The sequence below is a fragment of the Staurois parvus genome, unplaced genomic scaffold (genome assembly GCF_062004578.1).
Source record: "Staurois parvus isolate SC_StPar_1 unplaced genomic scaffold, SC_StPar_1.0 ptg000634l, whole genome shotgun sequence".
NCBI classification, from domain to species: Eukaryota; Metazoa; Chordata; class Amphibia; order Anura; family Ranidae; genus Staurois; species Staurois parvus.
The window spans coordinates 13479947-13499133 of NW_028318430.1; the positions used below are offsets into that span (position 1 = coordinate 13479947).

The 19187-nt window shown below is 40.4% G+C and overlaps 2 protein-coding genes across 2 annotated transcripts in view; one reads left to right on the top strand and one right to left on the bottom strand.

Moving 5' to 3' along the window:
- Nucleotides 1–553, bottom strand: part of COL4A2 (collagen type IV alpha 2 chain) — a 288895-nt gene extending 288342 nt beyond the window's left edge. The window contains exon 1 of the mRNA XM_089693591.1: nt 397–553. The gene's annotated coding sequence lies outside the window, so the exon portion shown is untranslated. The remainder of the gene's footprint in view (nt 1–396) is intronic.
- A 48-nt stretch (nt 554–601) lies between these two features.
- Nucleotides 602–19187, top strand: part of COL4A1 (collagen type IV alpha 1 chain) — a 222134-nt gene continuing 203548 nt past the window's right edge. The window contains exon 1 of the mRNA XM_089693592.1: nt 602–823. Coding sequence (XP_089549718.1) covers nt 755–823 — 69 coding nt within the window. The 5' untranslated portion in view covers nt 602–754. The remainder of the gene's footprint in view (nt 824–19187) is intronic.

Here is a 19187-nt window from a genome sequence, read left to right on the forward strand (position 1 = left end):
ACTGATCCCATCACCATTAGTAATAGTCATTACCACGACATAAACCGTATTTCTCCAAATAATGCATTAGGCTCAATTCACCAAGCTAAAACACCTTTATTACATTTCTCTCATGAGCAGGGCCCTTCCAGCCCCTTGTCTTGAATTGTATTGTAACTGTCTTCCTTTGTATTGAAAAGCACTGTGCAACTATTTGCATTCTGAATATTAATAATATAATAACAGTGTTCAAAAAAAGTGACAGTTATTTTCAGCTGAGTCCAATGAGATTTGAAAATGACAGTCATGCGGCTAAAATAAAGATTCTTATCATTGTGTTAAAGCTTTGTGAACTGAGTATAGAAAGCTGTATGCTCTGAGCCCTTTCTGTCGCCCCGATCTCCCCCCATCACTCACCAGCAGCAGCGCGCGCCTCTCATGTCAGTGCGGACCGTACAAAGTATCCAGGTCTGCTCTGAGCTGTCACCTATGTGTACACCGTCCGTGTGCTGGGGACTTGTGCACTGCACAGGCAAACAGGATGGATTGAGCCTCATTGAAGATCCTCTGTGTGTGCTGGGTGGGGGTTTGGTGGGTGGAGTGTCAAGCACCATCAGACTGCAAACTTTCTTCAAAGCTCACTTCATGTTCAGTTTTTGCTTCAGGGAACATTGAAGAGATGGTGGCAGATCACACTGCGGCACAATAAGAAGGATACAAGCTGAAGTGATCGCATTGTGTATGTGAACGCACAAGACATCCCCGGCGTTGGACCATGAACTGGGATCTGCTGGCTGTACTGCTTCTCCTCCTGCAGGGGTTGATCAGTCGCACCGAATCTGCGGTGAGTGTACACTGTAACCTCATCACATAGACCACACTATATCTATAGCCTCATACAACACACTGACCACAGCACCGAGCATCACTCATCACCGCTACCACCACATTTCCACTACAGCCAAACCTTGCCCTGAAAATTTAACTGTTAGTGCAAATCAAAAAAGTATCATAGGAACGCTACTCACTACCAGTACTAATACCGTGAGCACTGACATGAAAAGGAGCTGATAGAAAGTATTGCATGAGCTGATTGCCAGGGCAAGGTGTATATATATCAGTATTCTGGGTCACTGACAGGCTCTGGATGTTTGACAGTTTTACATTATTCATTGTTCTCCCCTTTAGGCTGACCATACACTATACAATCTGACTGTACAATCTCCTTTATGGTGCCCGTACACATAGCGATTTTATATATCATCATACCGTCGATTGATTTATTGTCCAGAAGAAAAAAATTTGCTCAGAAAACACACAATGGGGTTCACTTTTGCATAGAAACCAATCAGCTTCCAGGTTTTATTGCCAGAGCTTAATTGAACAAGCTGAGGTTAGCAGCTGATTGGTTCCCATGCACAGCTTATGAGTACAACAGTTTTAGTAAATCTCCCCCAATGTGTCTTTTTCGTTATTTAATAGATTTGATCATATCATCTCTTTCTGTAAAGGATTGTTCAGCCAGATCGTTAAGTGTATGGGTCACCTTCTGATCTAACATCAACTATGTATTCTAAGGGTCTGCCTTATTTGATATTGAAAATCAAATCTATCAAAATAAATCTATTCAAAATAAATTGAATAGATTGTTTAGGTTGTCCTCATGTCACGGGGGGGTTTACTAAAAGTGGAGCACTCAGAATCTGGTAAAGCTGTGCATGGTAGCCAATCAATCTCTAAGTACAGTTTGTTCAATTATGCTTTGACAATAAAACCTGGAAGCTGATTGGATTCTAAGCAGAGCTGCACCAGATTTTGCATGTTTCAGTTTTAGTAAATCTCTCCCATAGTTATAGTAAACCTAAAGGAGATTGTACAATGAGATTGTATAGAATATTGCCAGCTTTAGTATGTAAGCTGTCACAAGCGGGATCCTCCTACCCTTCTTGACTTGAATTGTATTTAACTGTACTTTTTATCTTTGTAAAGTGTTGGTGATATATAAATCCTGAATAATAATAATAATTATAATAATAACAATAACGATTCATCTTCTGATAAGGAAAGTGTCTGACATAAAGAAATAGCTCTAAGTGATTGTACCATGTAGTAATTTTCTTTACAACAACTTCAGTATTGAGCTTGTTTTAGAGTCCATCATCCTGGCCACAATGATGGATGGTCAAGGGCAATACCATCCCATGAGATAGAGCACATGGCATACAACAATACATATGAAATTTCTATCACAAGGGGACATTTGCATATAGATCTGTGTATTTCCAGTATTTTTTCATCAGTTGAAAGCAGAATTCTAGCCAAAGACATCTATAAAAAAAATGGAACTGCATCAAAATTGATTGTGAACAGCACAAATGATTGCAAACAGCACAATTGAGATGTTACCTCTGATGATTTGTATCCTCGTTCCAGATGGCTGCTACTGGAAAAATGAAATTTTCATTCATACAGGCCCATTCTTGCTATAGTACATTGCAGGGAGGATGTTGTTCACCACACCCTTCATTCACAAAAACCTTGTTTTCTTTTCAAGGCAGTCTGTGAATGGAGAAGAGGATGGGCCACTATACAAGAAAATGTGCTGACTGCACACCAAATTTCTCTACGTGATCATAAAAGCAATACACAAGAGATGAACGGAGACCTCAACATTAAGCTTTTGTGTGTTGCTTTTTGTTTTTATTTACTTTTATGAACAAAGGAGGAGTTCGTGAATAGCTGCTGTGCGGTCATCCAATTTGTATAGCGGTTGTCAGCAAACATGCTGGGTGGGCACCTGGCAAGCATCAGTCGACTTGAAGCGATACTCTGCTTTCTTTATTTGTATGGAAGAGAAGGGGTCCTTGTCCACTCACAGAACACCTTGTATTTTGTGAACAGAATATAAGGTGTTCTGTGAATGGACAAGAGGAGAGGAAAGGATGGGTAAAATGATAGGATTGCTTCACTATATGAGAACTGAAGCTGTTGTAGCCACAGTGCTGTTAGTTCAGGACTGATCCCTGGTTCACACTGAATGCAACTTTGAAATCGCGCTACTTCACTTGAAGTAGCGTAATTTCAAAGCTGCAGATCAGTGCGATTTGTACCTCCGATTTCACTGTGGCTTGCAACTTCATTTAATAGTCAATGCAAGTCACAATGAAATCGGAAAAATATAGCGCAGGAACTATTAAAGTCGTGCTACCTCAAATCGTACTGATTAAAACAGTGCCATGAAAATACATTAGATTCAGGTGCGATTTGTAAATTGCATGTCACACCTGAAGTTGCACCGGTGTGAACCAGGGCTTACTGTTGTATTCAATACATTAATAAACAAATTAAACAGTAAACAGCCAATGTGAACATTTTACATCACACAACAAGAGGTAACTTGTTTGCTTTAAGTATTTATATAGGTATTTGTAATTGGAGTTCTGCTGTAAGGTTAGTGGCCCTTTTGAATGTAGTATGAATTGTATTCATTCTAATCAGTACTAATAGGCTCAGACCTTTCAGTGCAGCATGAGATCAGTAGGTGTGTATTGTAGATGTCTGGATGCTTTTTGCTATTGCAGCCAGTTTACATCTTTGTTAAGTACTACCTTTTATAAATCTATCAATACCAGAGTGATTACTGCAATCTTCCATGTCCTGTGCTGAGTGGCTTCCCTTTGACATAGTGACCACAGGGTGTAGCTCTCTCGCCACCATTGACAGAAAGCCTTGTATTGTTTTAATGAAGACAAGGCATTCTCTGATTGGATGAGGCAAAGAGTTGGTTTGATGACATCATGACCTCCACCTCATCCAATCAGAGAACACTTTGTATTCTTTGAAAAAATACACAGCATTTTGTGAATGATGGCAGTGCCAAGTGACATACCCCCATGGTTATAATGCAGAAAGGAAGCTGCTGGGCACAGGATCTGGAAGATTGTGGTGATTACTGTACTAGTAGTGACTACTACAGTGATTTTCAGCTTCCAAAGAAGTTCTTCAAGTAAGAAATATGCATATTTACTTTGGTCCCGTTTGGACCAGTGCAATGAAGACCATATGTGGACGTCAGCTTTAAACTCATGTGTAATACTAAACAAAGTACTTGTAATTAAAATTGAAATGCAAAAAAAGAAAAGGCCTAATACCAACATCAATGTGTAATCTACGTATGTGTCAATCAAAAAAGACATGCATACTGTATAAATAATATTATCAGTGACAGTTAAAGTGTTTTTTTTTACTTTTTTCATCTCACCACCATGTATTAAAAAAATCCCAGTTTTTACCTATACTCTCCATGTTGCAGCTCTGGGTCCAACTTGCTGCTCAGTCCAGCTCTAGCCATTCTCTTCACAGCAGAACGACATTCATTCTGACCATTTCCAATGAGCCCACCCTGTTGTTTACACCCCACCCTAGCTAGTGATCATGCAGGTTGAGCTCACAGTACTCCAGGAGTGACTGGTGCTCACACGTTTTGTACGCATCATTAAGTCCTAAAAGGATGCCATCCCCCCACTGCAGCCATAAAAAGAAGAAGCCAGTGATTGTACTGGTAAGAAGACTTCCAAAAAAAAGGGGTTAAAAAAAATCAACAACATGGAAGAGATCAAAGATCACCAGGGTGCAAGAGCTTTTCTTTTTTAAAAGCAGATAACCTTGCAAGACCCTATTAAAAAGTAAAAAGGATTTGAAGAGTTCAAGGGTCAGTAGTAAGTAACGCACATAGTTGAGGGGTCAGTACTAATTACCTTAGAGTTCAAAGGTCAGGATTAAGTAACACAGAGTTCAGGGGGTTAGTAATATAGTAATAAGTAATGCAGAGTTCAGAGACCAGTAATATGTAACACAAAGGTCAGTAGTAAGTAAGACTGACAACTCATGGGGCCCCCAGGCAATAGGGGATCATTGGCCCCTGTGTCCATGCCCAAACACAAAAAAGCCTATGAAAAAGGTACCAGGGGCATCTCATGGGGCCCCCTACTGAACCCGGGACCACGGGCAGTGCTCGAGTTTCCAAATGGTCAGTCCGCCCCTGGTAGTAAGTAATGCAGGGGTCAGAAATAAGTGAAACAGAGTTCAGATGTCTTTATTATGTAATGCAGAGTGCATGAACGCGGAGTAAGTAACACAGAGTTCTGAGGTCAGTAGTGTGTAATGCAAAGAGCAGGGGTTAGAAGTAACACAAAGTTTAGGGGTTGGGAGTATGTAATGCAGAGTGCAGGGGTCAGGGATAAGTAATGCAGATTTCACAAGTCATTAGTGCATAACATGGAGTGCAGGGCTTGGGAGTAATACAGAGTTCTGAGGCCAGAAGTATGCAATGCAGAGTTCAGAGGTCAATAGTAAGTAATGCAGGAACCAGTAGTATGTAAGGCACAGTTCAGAGGTCAATAGTAAGTAACACAGGGGTCAGTAGTATACAATGCAGAGCTCATGGGTCAGTAGTATGTAACACAGAGTTCACTGGTCAGTAGTATGTAGCTTACATTGCAGGGGTCTGTAGAATGTAACGCACAGTGCAGAGGTGTGGAGTAAGTAACAAAGAGTGTAAGGGTCAAAAGTAACTAGTGCAGATTGCCGAGGTCTGCAGTATGTAACACATAATTCAGGGGCAGCAGAAGACTGTGGATTCCTCCTATAACTGCCAGCCCAGGACAGAGGGCCTGTCATTACAGCCAGCACCTTTTTTTGTAGCCTACTGTTGCCCTAGCACCGACAAGCATTTGACAGGTAGATCTAGATCAATGGGTTTTAAAACCCCCATCATAGGTTTACCACATTATTCTATTACAGTTTCTGGATATTATCAGAGAAGCTGTGAGCAAGTGCTATCAGCCCTGTTCTCATCAAGTCTCATAATAAACTGATTGGCCAGCCTATTGTAAGCATTTGCCAAAAGTCAGATACTACAGTTTCCTCTGCATGCTTTGCATAAATAAGGACTGATTTCATTCATCCGCAATGTCATCATTGGCTGGTCATTGTGTCTCTGCAACAAATGCCTTTAGTGGGAATTTCAGTAGTGATACATGAAATTTAAAGCAAAAGTGGACCTGTTTTTCATAGCAACCAAAAGGATTTAGTGTTTTCTTTTAAAGGTGACTCCAAGCATTATTAACCACTTGCCCTTCAGAAGATTTACTTCCCTTCCTGATCAGGCCATTTGCTATACCGCGCTGCTTTATTATAACTGACAATTGCACGGTCATGCAATGTTGCCCCCAAATTAAATTTATGTTCTTTTTTTTCCACAAATGGAGCTTTAATTTTTTGCGCTATAAACAAAAAAAGAAAATATTTTTGACTTTTTGCTATAAAACATCCAGTAAAAAAATTTAAAAAATCAAATTTCGTGATAAATTTAGGTCAAAATGTATTCTGCTACAAGTCTTTGCTAAAAAAAATCACAATGCGTGTACATTAAGAGATTTAAGTCAAAGTTATAGCATCTACAAATGGCGGTTTATATACTGGAACTTTTTTTCTATACTAGTAATGGCGGCAATCAGCGACTTATAGCAGAACTGCGGTGGGCATTCTGACACTGGGGGGGGACTGACTTACTGCCACTGACATCCCCAGTGACACTAATACAGTGATCAGTGCTAATAAAAAGCACTGACACTGTACTAATGACACTGGGCAGGAAGGGGTTAACATCTGGGGTGTTGAAAGGGTTAACTGTGTGTTGTGTGTGTTTTACAGTGTGCAATATGCTGTGCTTTACTGTGTAAGCATACTGCTTTGTATTGCTCTGCTATTGTTTACATACAGACCTCTCCCCCGTCAGTGTCGGGTGCTAGTGGGGAATCTGCAGTTGGGACCCAGTGATTGACAGCTGTTGCTGCAAATGGCAGCGATGGTAGGGTGGAAATACAACATCCCGTATATATACATGATTTTGTGCAGCCCTGCCACCCTGTAGCAGTAGTTCTGCTATAGGGCGGTCGGAAAGCGGTTAAAGTGGTTGTAAACCTCAGACATGAAATCTGAGCAAAGCACATATTTCTATAGTGTTTACTTGCCTCTCTTTAAGGCTCTAGGTATCATTTTTCTCTGCTGTCTAGTTCCTTTGTTATCAGCATGAGTCACTTCTGACATGTTTTTCCTGACATCAAAAGAAAAACGGTAACAGGGGAGGGAGCTCCAGCTGATTGACAGCCTCAACTCTGTTCCTATGTGCTGTGTGAAGGGGGTGTGCCCCTCTTCCCTCCAATCAGCTCTCAGAGCTCTAGTACAGTGTGTAACTGCAACTCCCCGCCCCCTGCTTTTGTGAGTATGAAATATCCTTTTCATCTCTGAGTTTTACAAGAATGTACAGAACAAATGATTGCAAACAGAAAGATACAACTTACGTAGAAGGATTTATTATACCTCTATATATTACCTGAGGCCAGTCACTTCACTGGGTGGAGGTAAAAGTTTACTACCACTTTAATGTATCGATTCATATTTCATAAACAAGCCCCATACTATATGAATAAAACAGGGCTAACTTACCAAAACTGCAAAAAAGAAATCTAACCCATGACAGCCAAAATCCTAGTTTTACTTAAAAAAAAGAAACTGGGCACCTAATTGGTTGCTTAGTTTTTTTTTTTCAACTTTTCCTAAATCAGCTTACAGTATATTAACCATCTTCTGCTCATCCACATTTCGATGGTCAGGAAATGAACAGATGAAAAAAAATCTGTTAACCTATTTACAGCAGCACAGATTTAATATATAACTATAAATTTACCATATAATGATGTATCATTGGTCTGGTAACTGTAGAACTTACCTTTAAACTAATAGTTCAAAGTTAAACATTAATAGGCCCAATAAAAGGTCAGATAGCTAGAATACCTCCTTGGGGCTACTATAAAATGTAACAGGTCACTGGACCATGAACGTGAATGTTTTTCCATTCCAGGTAAGGTTAAAATATAAACTTTTCCATATCTTTCCTTTACAGACTAGTAAGTATAGGACTTAGAATGGGGATGTGAGCAGGTTTAACATTAGACTTCCATTTTAAGTTATGAAAGTCATGTTGATAAACAAAAATGGAAAGAGATTCACAATAATTTCCTTCAGATTAGATCATGAAATATTGTCCTTATACTGTAATACTTGTTAGAAGACATTTAAGTTTTATTTGTTAAAGGTATTTATATATTATTATTATTATACAGGATTTATATAGCACCAACAGTGTGCACAGCGCTTTACAATATAAGGGAGACAGTACAATTACAATACATTTCAGTACAGAAGGAATAGGAAGGTTCCTGCTCCTGGAGCTTGCAATCTAATCTATCATTGACAATTTACATCAGTCCCCAACCTAAAGAAGCTTACAATCTAAGTTCTCTATATCCATACATACACTACAGTACAGGTGTGTGAAAGGAAACCCAACAAGCACATGGAGAATATGCAAATACCAAGCAGATAACATCCTGGCTGGCACTTGATCCAAGGACCCCAGTGCTGCAAAGCAGAAATAATTACCACTAAGCCACTGTGTTACCCTTATAGTTTTGTGTAATTATTTATTTATAGTGATTCCCAAGGTAAGAATTCACAGGTTTATAGTCTCTAGTCATTCGCAGCACGAGGCATGCATTTCAACTCTGGAATGTGCTTTTAAATTGCCTCTGCATTTGTTTTACTGTCCACCATGCACTGATTATAGCATATTTATTGGAAGCAGACAAAGTGAACTGCAGTGTTTAATTTTTATAAATGTTAGTGTCTCTTTACAGGAGATATAAACTGCTGTTTCCCTTGCAGTGAACCTAAAGATAGTTATTAATACAGTAAAACTAACTGCAGATGTTTGGAGGTAGGCTATAATGTTTGTCTGATTGACAGAATACTGTTGTTCACATCATTCTGTATCTAAGTCTGTGAAAGGCCACAGGTCCTGTGATAAATGTCTAACATATGTGGACTTTTGCCTCTAAAGGTTTTTCCTGTGTACATGTACTACTTTTTACAAAAATAGTATGTTTTATAATTCTGGAGTGTAGTATGTATTTCTGTAGTATATATTTCTGAAAATTATTACACCTATTTTAGACCCCAAAGCCACTGGTGGCAAAATAGGGTATTCATTCCTAGCACTTACAAAGCATTACTTGACTCCTGGTGCAAATACAGTGCAGTAACCCTATAAGCGTCCCCTACCAAATGGTCATGGCCATACTACGCAGCCAGGGCCTAACAAGAAAACAAGACATCTATTCTGATGCTTGCTGCAGCCTACAAATGCTGCCCTCTACGTGTACAATGGCAGATCCTAGGCCATCCCTCTCCATCCCCTGATCTGAGCAACTCCCCAAGTGTCCAGACTTTTGTGCAAGACCTTGCATATTAACATTGTTCCGAGTAAGGACTCCATGATCTGTCCGAATGCCTGAGGTCCGTGTGACATGAGAGCCCAGGCCAACTGGTTGATTGCAAACTGAGGGAGAGCTATACTTGCACCATCAGGAGGGCAATCGCTTCCCCCAGCTCTGTGTTGATCAGGTTTACACTTGCTTAATGTAGTATTTCTGTTGGCCATGCACACTCTCACCATTACCTTAGCAATGCAATGGGGGTTTCCTCTATTCCACACTTCTTGTGCTCGCAGGCTTGGTTAAGAAAGAGTAATTATAATGACTTTTCTGTGATTCTTACTAAAGTATCAAAAAGAGGTACAAATATTCAGCTCCATACTTCCACAAGGTTAGTAATACAGTCCACTATCGTATGTTTAATTCCAAACTTTGGCAGAAGGTGCATAATATGAAAATGTCCACATCCTGTCTGTAACAGAGCTAAAGTCCCACTAGCTATACTAAAGGAGTTATTGTTGTGCAAAGTCCTTATGGTGTCCTCTCCAGGTCCCCAGTCCTCAAAGTCTCCTCTCCAGTCCCTAGACCTCATGGCTTCCCTGAGGGGAAGTGCATCCTCTCTAGTGCTGCATCTGGCTGTTCCCTATGCAGAACAACCACAGATCAGCTCCTCTCCCTGCCTTATACAAGGGTTGGGCTATTAAGAAGAACATACCTCAAGAGCAAATGGCCATACATTAAAGGGGAACACCTTTTTACAAGCCAGACACACACATAGGCAATCTTAGCATGTTAGTTTGGCTTTGCATTGTGTTAAAACCAATGTGGTTAAAGCACCTTTGGAGACTAATGCTGCAGTATCTTTTTATTTGCATTATTGAATTTAATGGGCTCCCTAATTTTACCAAATAGCTTATATCGCATTGACAATGGTTTGATGCACCAGATACCAGATGCGCTTTTTCATTCATCTCCAGCTGCATGAGCCTTTAAAGATATTCTGTCATTAAAAAAACCCTACTCTAGCACTCTTCTGCTCCAAATACCATGGCCACTCTGACAAGCAAAGCTCTGACACTACCTGCTAGTGATCAAGCTGGTTACTACGTCCCACACATTCCTGTTATCATATTACTATGATGGCCTGTCTCTTTGGCCACTTTAGCCAATAGAAATGTGCATGAGGCAGCTAGCTGGGTGCATTGATATCTGCAGCAGGTTTTATTTGGTTTGGTGACAGATTCAAGAAAATAATGATCTTCACCACCGTACCAATAATCTTGTCCTTTATTCACATAAACAACAGACATTACAGGCCAAAGTTTCGGAACCTCACAAGTTCCCTTTTTCATTCCCTTTTTCCCTTGAAAAAAGGGATCCTGCAAGGTTCCCAAACCTTGACCTGTTATGCCTGTTGCTTGATGGGAAAAATGGACAAGATTATCACCGTACTGTGCTGGTGAAGGTCACTCATTTCCTATTATTGTATGGTGGCACCATTTACCAATTCACTACAGAACCATTCACAAACTGTGAACAAGCCTGTAAAGAGAACAATGGATACAATACAAATTCTCTGTGGATTCTCCTAAAGGTGGCCTACAACTGCTATAAACAGCCCCGTTATACAAAGAGCACTGCAGGAGCTACAGTGGATATAAAAAGTCGACACACCCCTGTTAAAATGTCAGGTTTCTGTGATGTAAAAAAAAGAGACAAAGATAAATAATTTCAGAACCTTTTCTACCTTTAATGTAACATATGAACTGTACAACTCAGCTGAACAACAAACTGATATCTTTTCTGTGGAGGGAAGTAAAAATAAAAAACAAAAATAATATGGTTGCATAAGTGGTCACACCCTTAAACTAATACTTTGTTGAAGCACCTTTTTATTTCATTATAGCGCTCAGTCTTTTTGGGTATGAGTCTATCAGCATGGCACACCTTGACTTGGCAATATTTGCCCACTCTTCCTTGCAAAAACACTCCAGATCTGTAAGATTGCATCTCCTGTGCACAGCCCTCTTCAGATCACCCCACAGATTTCCGATCGGATTCAGGTCTGGGCTCTGGCTGGACCATTCCATAACTTTAATCTTCTTCTGGTGAAGCCATTGCTTTGTTGATTTGGATTTATGCTTTGGGTCATTGTCATGCTGAAAGATAAAGATTCTTTTCATGTTCAGCTTTCTAGGTGAGGCCTGAAGGTTTTGTACCAATATTGACTGGTATTTGGAACTTTTCATAATTCCCTCTACCTTGACTAAGGCCCCAGTTCAAGCTGAAGAAAAACAGCCCCAAAGCATGATGCTGCCACCACCATACTCCACTGTGGGTATGGTGTTCTTTTGGTGATGTGCAGTGTTGTTTTTACACCAAAATTATCTTTTGAAATTATGGCCAAAAAGTTCAACCTTGGTTTCATCAGAACATAACACATTTTTCCACGTGCTTTTGGGAGACTTCATATGTGTTTTTGCAAAATTTAGCCAGGCTTGTATGTATTGCTTCCCTACCCCATAGCCCAGACATGAAGAATATGGGAGAATGTTGGCACATGTACCACACAGCCAGTACATGCCAGATATTCCTGCAGCTCCTTTAATGTTGCTGTAGGCCTCTTGGCAACCTCCCAGACCAGCTTTCTTCTGGTATTTTCATAAATTTTGGAGGTACGTCCAGTTCTGGATAATGTCACTGTTGCACCATATTTTCTCCACTTGATGATGACTGTCTTCACTGTGTTCCATGGTAGAGCTAATGCCTTGGAAATTCTTTTGTACCCTTCTCCTGACTGATACCTTTTAACAATAAGATCCCTCTGATCCTTTGGTAGCTCTCTGCATTCCATGGTTTTTGCTGTAGGATGCCACTAAGAAAATGTCAGGAAAGACCTACCTGAACAGCTGAACTTTATTTGGGGTTAATCAGAGGCACTTTAAATGATGGCAGATGTGTACTGCCTCCTATTTAACATGATTTTGAATGTGATTGCTTAATTCTGAACACAGCTACATGCTCAGTTATAACAGGGTGTGCACACTTATGCAACTGCATTAATTTAGTTTTTTATGTTTACTTCCCCCCCTAAAAGATTTCTGTTTTTTTTTCAATTGAGTTGTACAGTTTATAGGACACATTAAAGGTGCAAAATGTTCTGAAATGATTTATCTTTGTCTCATTGTCTGACATTTTAACAGGGTTGTGTAGATTTTTTATATCCACTGTACCAGTACTTTCTGTGTTTCCTGTAATTGTGTCTTCATTCTCCGTTCCCAAACTGTTTCACTTGAACTAAAATACCAAGCTATTAGAGCTGTCCTTATCCTTACACCAAGATACCTTACACACACAGATAATGCTAAACTAAAAAAAATAACTGCATCCTGCTCTTGTCCTGATCCAGGGGAAAGAAAATATAAATACTTTAATCCAGTAATACTTCCACATTTGTCCTGGTCCCAGCAATTTTGGAACTGTGGATTGTGGGAGATTGTTAGGGGAGAGGAAGGGATGGGGGTAAATTAAGATGGCCCCAAAAAAGAGACATTTTAGGTAATTTAGTATAATACTTACCGGAACATAATTCTATTACTAGTCTGTATTTCTTTGTAATCATTTCCTCAATGGCAGGTGATCCAAAAAAAAGTGTCCTTTAACAGCCATTGCCATGCCCTTGCAATAGCGTTGTCTGCATGCATTACAAGAACAGGTTGAATGGACAGATCATTATATGGCAAAAGTCCATGGCTGGCTGCCAATGGTGGCCTGTTGTAGACAAGGTGTTTTTCCCAAAAACTAGTGGTGAGACAGTAATGTTCCGCCCTTGGTAGAGCTAACATTCAATTCTCCAGGAGTAGGAGGATGAACAGAATAGGTACATGCTTAGCCAAATGTTTGTTTCTACATAGAGAGAGGAATACTTTACTTCCTGAATACATTTAATATATGGATTTTCCAAGATGTTCCAAGATGTTGGAAAATCCCACTGTGCTATGTTAGAAACCCTCAGAATTTCCCCTGTGAATCTTGATAATCACTGGATTGTTGCTACTAATTCTTGATTCCTGCACATTGATATGCAGAGTAGTCATGGAGTGGAACTCTTTAGGGTTTTTTTGCTGCTATTCCATCTCTATTAGAGACCTTTCCCTCATTTACTGTTAGATTTCATGTACACTTCATGGACGCCTAGCAACTAGTGTGCCAAAGCAGAAGTGGTGCATTTGGGCTGTACACCACTCAAATCAACATATTTCTGTGGCTGGCATGGCCAGGTTGTTGTGATTAGCTGTGGATAAGATGCCTGTACAAATTAATTACAGGCTGACACTGTCCGTGACTGTCTGTGTGTAATTGCACAAGGAGCAGTCTTTATCATGTGGTTAGAGACAGATGAGCAGCCCTATACACACACTTTGGGAGATTTACTAAAACTGGAGAATGCAAAATCTAGAGCAGCTCTACATAGAAACCGATCAGCTTGCTGGATTTATTGTCAAAGCTTAACTGAACAAGCTGAAGTTAACATTGTCTGCCATCCAGAGCTGCACTAGATTCATAGTGCTCCTGTTTTAGTAAATCTCCCCCTTTGTGTCCAGGGCTGCTCCTCTGTCCTGAGCGGCAGGTAATCACTCCTCCAGCCTGTCGTTGGTTTGTTCAGGCTGCACGGCTGAAGCTGATCTCAGATACCTGGTCGTACCTGCTGCAGAAATACACTGTAATACCTTGTAGTGCTCTGGATGGCCCTGTGAATGAAGCCTAAATAAAGGTACATTTCCTTCCCTTAACTGAGCCCCAGATAGCAGTAAAACCCACAGTATATATATATATATATATATATATATATATATGCCCCACATCCAATCAATAACCAAAGCTTGTCACCATAACCTACACAACATTTCCATTTCCAAAATATGCCTCTTCCTAACCAATGATACCACAAAGCTCCTAGTCCACTCTTTGGGTTTCTCTCACCTCGACTACTGCAACTCCCTTCTAGTTGGATTACTTTTACATGGGCTATCCCCTCTTGCATCATGAATGCTGCTGCCAGACTCATCCATCTTACCAACCATTCAGTGTCTGCTACTCCTATCTGTCAATCCCTCCACCAGCTTCTGCTCTCCCAATGAATTCAATTCAAAATACTAACAACAACTTACAAAGCCATCCACAACTCGACCCATCATTACTGAGTATATCATTACCTTAGTCTCAAAATACCAACCAAATCATTCTCTTAATTCCTCCCAAGACCTCCTGCTTTCTAGCTCCCTTGTCACCTACTCCCATGCTCGCCTCACCTCCAGGACTTCTCTCCCATCCTTTGGAATTCTCTATCCCAAACACTCTGACTGTCTCCTACTCTGTCTACAGTTAGACAATCCCTGAAAACCCTTTTCTTCAGACAAGCCTTTCCTGCCCTCACCTTATTTTCTCCATCAGCTCATCCCTCATTGTTATTACCTTTTGTATTAATTGACCCTCCCTTTTAGATTGTAAGCTCTAATGAGCAAGGCCCTCTGTTTCCTACTGTATAGAATTGTATTGTAATTGTACTGTCTGCCCTCATGTTGTAAAGCACTGTGCAAACTGTCCCACACTCATATCTCTCTGCCAAGATTGAGGGTGTACAGCATATGATGTTACCATGATCAAATCAGAAAGGGGAATTTGGTCACACATCCAGTGCAAGACATTCAAGTGGAACCAATCAGTAAACAATAAGTATAAGTATATTTTGAGGTTTGCCAACAGGCTCACCATGTATGCCTTTCACCTTGAGAAAAAGGATCTGCATGTCTCGAAAATGTTGGTAACTGGCTGTGCCTTGTGACTTACACTGCAATCTGATTTTTGGTATGCCGCCTCTTTCTTCTTTCTAACACCCAACAGGGGTTCTAATCCATCATCACTCTTTCCGGAACTTAAAAAAAATTAATGACAGTATATGCAATATGAAACAATCTGTGGCCTTGGTAACTTTTTTTTTTTTTTGGAAAGTCCTAAAAACTTCTTGTTCACATACTCTATTTATTTAATCTAATTAGTCATTGGTATCCCCTGCACAAAGGCTTCACAGATGCATGGCTTTATAGCTTATTACAAGGTCACTCAGTTGTTTATAGAAGGTCCCAAAGGTTGTTTTATTACCCATATTGTAAAACTTAACCTGGAAAAGGAAACAGTGCTTGCCAGTGGCAACATTTGGGCAGATGTTTCTCATCACTGTCTTGCTGCTTGTAGTTACGCACAGTGACGCAAATATCTTGCAAAGTCAGCTCTATAAGGAAAAGTCAGAGCAGAGAATGTGTTGCAGGGCAGCATTTGTGGTGTTGTATATATTATATGCTCTTAGTAGAATATAAACATGTATAATTCCACTTAACTAGCTGTGTTAAACCATCTACATAACAAAATAAAGGGCTGGGTATTGAAATGTGAAGCTTAGGTTATAAATGTGTACTTTTATATTATTTGTTTTTGATACTAAAAAATGATACTGGATATTTTACTAGGTCTAGTGCCTTTGAAAAATGATGAGCATGTGCAATGTAATGTAACAATGTAAAATAAACAACCCAGTTGTTGAAGCCTAGAGCCCAGAGTAGCAGTTAAAGCAGAACTAAACTCTGCTATCCTGTTCAGCAAAGCTGCCATCTGTTGGATCTGCAACTGCCATGGTGCTGCACATATGATCAGTTATAACACCAGTCATTTGATGGTTTGACAGTTTGGTTGAGAATAAAAGCGAATGTGACATCAATCCTGGGATTCCAGGAATGTAACTGTTTTTTGCAAACTGTTGAACCGATAGGTTTAGTTCTGCTTTATTCTTTAGACTGTCAGCAGATCAGCCTCCACAAATTAGGCACAGTGCCTAAGCTGCCTAAAAATGAAGGGTGAAACGGTGTATTACTGTATTTTAAACATGCACTTATTTTTAATGTTTTACATAGCTATACCTGCAATTGGCCAAGTGATCTAGCAAGACTTAATTTTCTGACTAAAGTTCCACCTTAAGTGCCTTTTATGTAATTCTTAATGTGACCACTAGATGGTCCCTAGTTAGAAGCTATATATAGGGCAATGGAGTGGTTTTGGGTGGAGTTTGGGTGCTAGAGAGGGAGCAGAGAATTGGCTGCTGTGGAAAGCTTGGGGCATTTTCTATTCCAGATGTAGGTTGCTAATAGGAAGGGCTTTTCCCTCAGGGATCAACCTAAACACTCACCTTTTTCCCTATATGTTCAGCCATGGAGACAGTAGCTGAGAGGCATCCACATTGACCTGGGGCCCCCCACTACCACTCTCTGCCTCCAAGATACTCCCACCTAATGCCAAGATACTCCAAGTGGCTAAAGAGATATTTACAGTGAGGAACAGAAATATTTGAACACCCTGCGATTTTGCAAGTTCTCCCACTTAGAAATCATGGAGGGGTCTGAAATTCACATTGTAGGTGCATTCCCACTCTGAGAGACAGAATTTAAAAAAAAAATCAGGAAATCACATTGTATGATTTTTAAAGAATTTATTTGTCTTGCACTGCTGAACATAAGTATTTGAACACCTGAAAAAATCAGTGTTAATATTTGGTACAGAAGCTTTTGTTTGCAATTACAGAGGTCAAACGTTTCCTGTAGTTCTTGACCAGGTTTGCACACACTGCAACAGGGATTTTGGTCCACTCCTCCACACAGATCTCTTCTAGATCTGTCAGGTTTTGGGGCTGTCGCTGAGCAACAGGGAGTTTCAGCTCCCTCCAAAGATGTTCTATTGGATTTAGGTCTGGAGACTGGCTAGGCCACTCCAGAACCTTGATATGCTTCTTACGGAGCCACTCCTTGGTTATCCTGGCTGTGTGCTTTGGGTTGTTGTCATGTTGGAAGACCCAGCCACGACCCATCTTCAATGCTCTGACTGAGGGAAGGAGGTTGTTGCTGAAAATCTCACAATAAATGGCCCCATTCATCCTCTCCTTAATACAGTGCAGTCGTCCTGTCCACTGGACATGTGATTACTTGTGCAGGGGAACCTTCCGTGCAGTGAGTGTTTTGAAACCATGATAGCGTAGTGTTCTACCAACAGTGACCTTTGAAACTGTGGTCCCAGCTCTCTTCATGTCATTGACCAGCTCCTCCCTTGTAGTTCTGGGCTGATTCCTCACCTTTCTTATCATCAGTGATACCCCACGAGGTGAGATCTTGCATGAAGCCCCAGTCCAAGGGAGACTGACAGTCGTCTTTAGCCTCTTCCATTTTCTAACAATTGCTCTAACAGTTGATCTATTTTCACCAAGCTGCTTGGCAATTGCCCCTTAGCCCTTTCCAGCCTTGTGAAGGTCCAAAATTTTGTCTCTGGTGTCTTTTGACAGCTCTTTGGTCTTGCCCATGGTAGTAGTTGGCATCTGACTGACTGTGGGGTGGACAGGTGTCTTTAAAGAGCTCAGACAGGTGCTACTAAGTTAGATTAATGAGTGGAGTAGAGGTGGACTTTTTAAAGGCACAGTAACAGGTCTTTGAGAGCCAGAATTCTTGCTATTTCTTAGGTGTTCAAATACTTATGTTCAGCAGTGCAAGACAAATAAATTTTTTAAAAATCATACAATGTGATTTCCTGAATTTTTTTTAAAAATTCTGTCTCTCAGAGTGGGAATGCACCTGCAATGTAAATTTCAGACCCCTCCATGATTTCTAAGTGGGCGAACTTGCAAAATCACACGGTGTTCAAATACTTCTGTTCCTCACTGTAATATCTTTATTTACATATTGAGAGGGTTATTCAAAAGATTTGGGAAAAACTGTCCATATTTTGACATACCTCTCCATTTCTTCTGAATACCCTGGAACAGGGCAAGGCAACCTTTGAGAGGTGGAGATCTACCTGAACAAAATGAAAGAGATCAAAGATCCCTGGGTTTGTGTAAAAATTGCAAAAAAGTGAAACTTTAGCTCTGTTACAACAGGTTTATGGTGAACATTCGATGAAGAAATCAAATGTTTTTGAATGGCATAGGCGGTTTAAGATGGGTGGGAAGATGTCCACAATGACTCAAGTGGACAGCCAAAAACGCAAAGGACGGATGCAAAAGTGGACAAAGTGTGAACCCTCGTACTCTCAGATTGAAGATTGAGTGTGTGCATGATGGCAGAAGAATTGAGTATGAAGAGGCAGATTCTAATGGAAGATTTGAAAATGAGAAAGATTTCCCAAAAGATGGTGCCTCAAATCTTGACAGAAGATCAGAAAGAACATTGTCTTCAAGTTTCATCTAACTTTTTGAAGATCAAACATTTTTTCTATATACAATATATTATATTATGGTTTTGTTGAACACTGGAAGCAGACAGGCCTCTTAGCCCTGGTTCACATCTGTGTGGTGGTGCCGCTGCGGATCCACACAAAAATCCGTGCAGCTACACCACCTGCACAGAGAAATGCGGACTCGGGGACGGGTGCCATTAATTCTAATGGCATGCCGCCAGCACTGGAAATCGCAACCGTTCTGGGAACCGAGGTTCCCGTGCGGGCTGCATTTTCTAAAGAAGTGCAGGGACTTCTTCCCTGCATGTCCCGGGGCACAGAAGTCCATTCAAACAAATGGACTCTCGTGCCCACGCAAAACGCGGCCCACAGGAAGGTTCATGGTTTTTGGAATAGAGCTAACTAAACAGAAAAAAATTTGTAACAAATTTGTCACAACAAATGACTTTACATGGGAAGGATCTCATTAGTTAATGATGTTTTTAAAGAGTCAGACTTGTCAAAGGCAAGGTCTGGAGTTTATTTCCTATCGATGGTATTCAGCTTCTGTGGACTAGGAAGCATCAATTATAACTGTTGTGTGGGTGTTTTCACAAGATT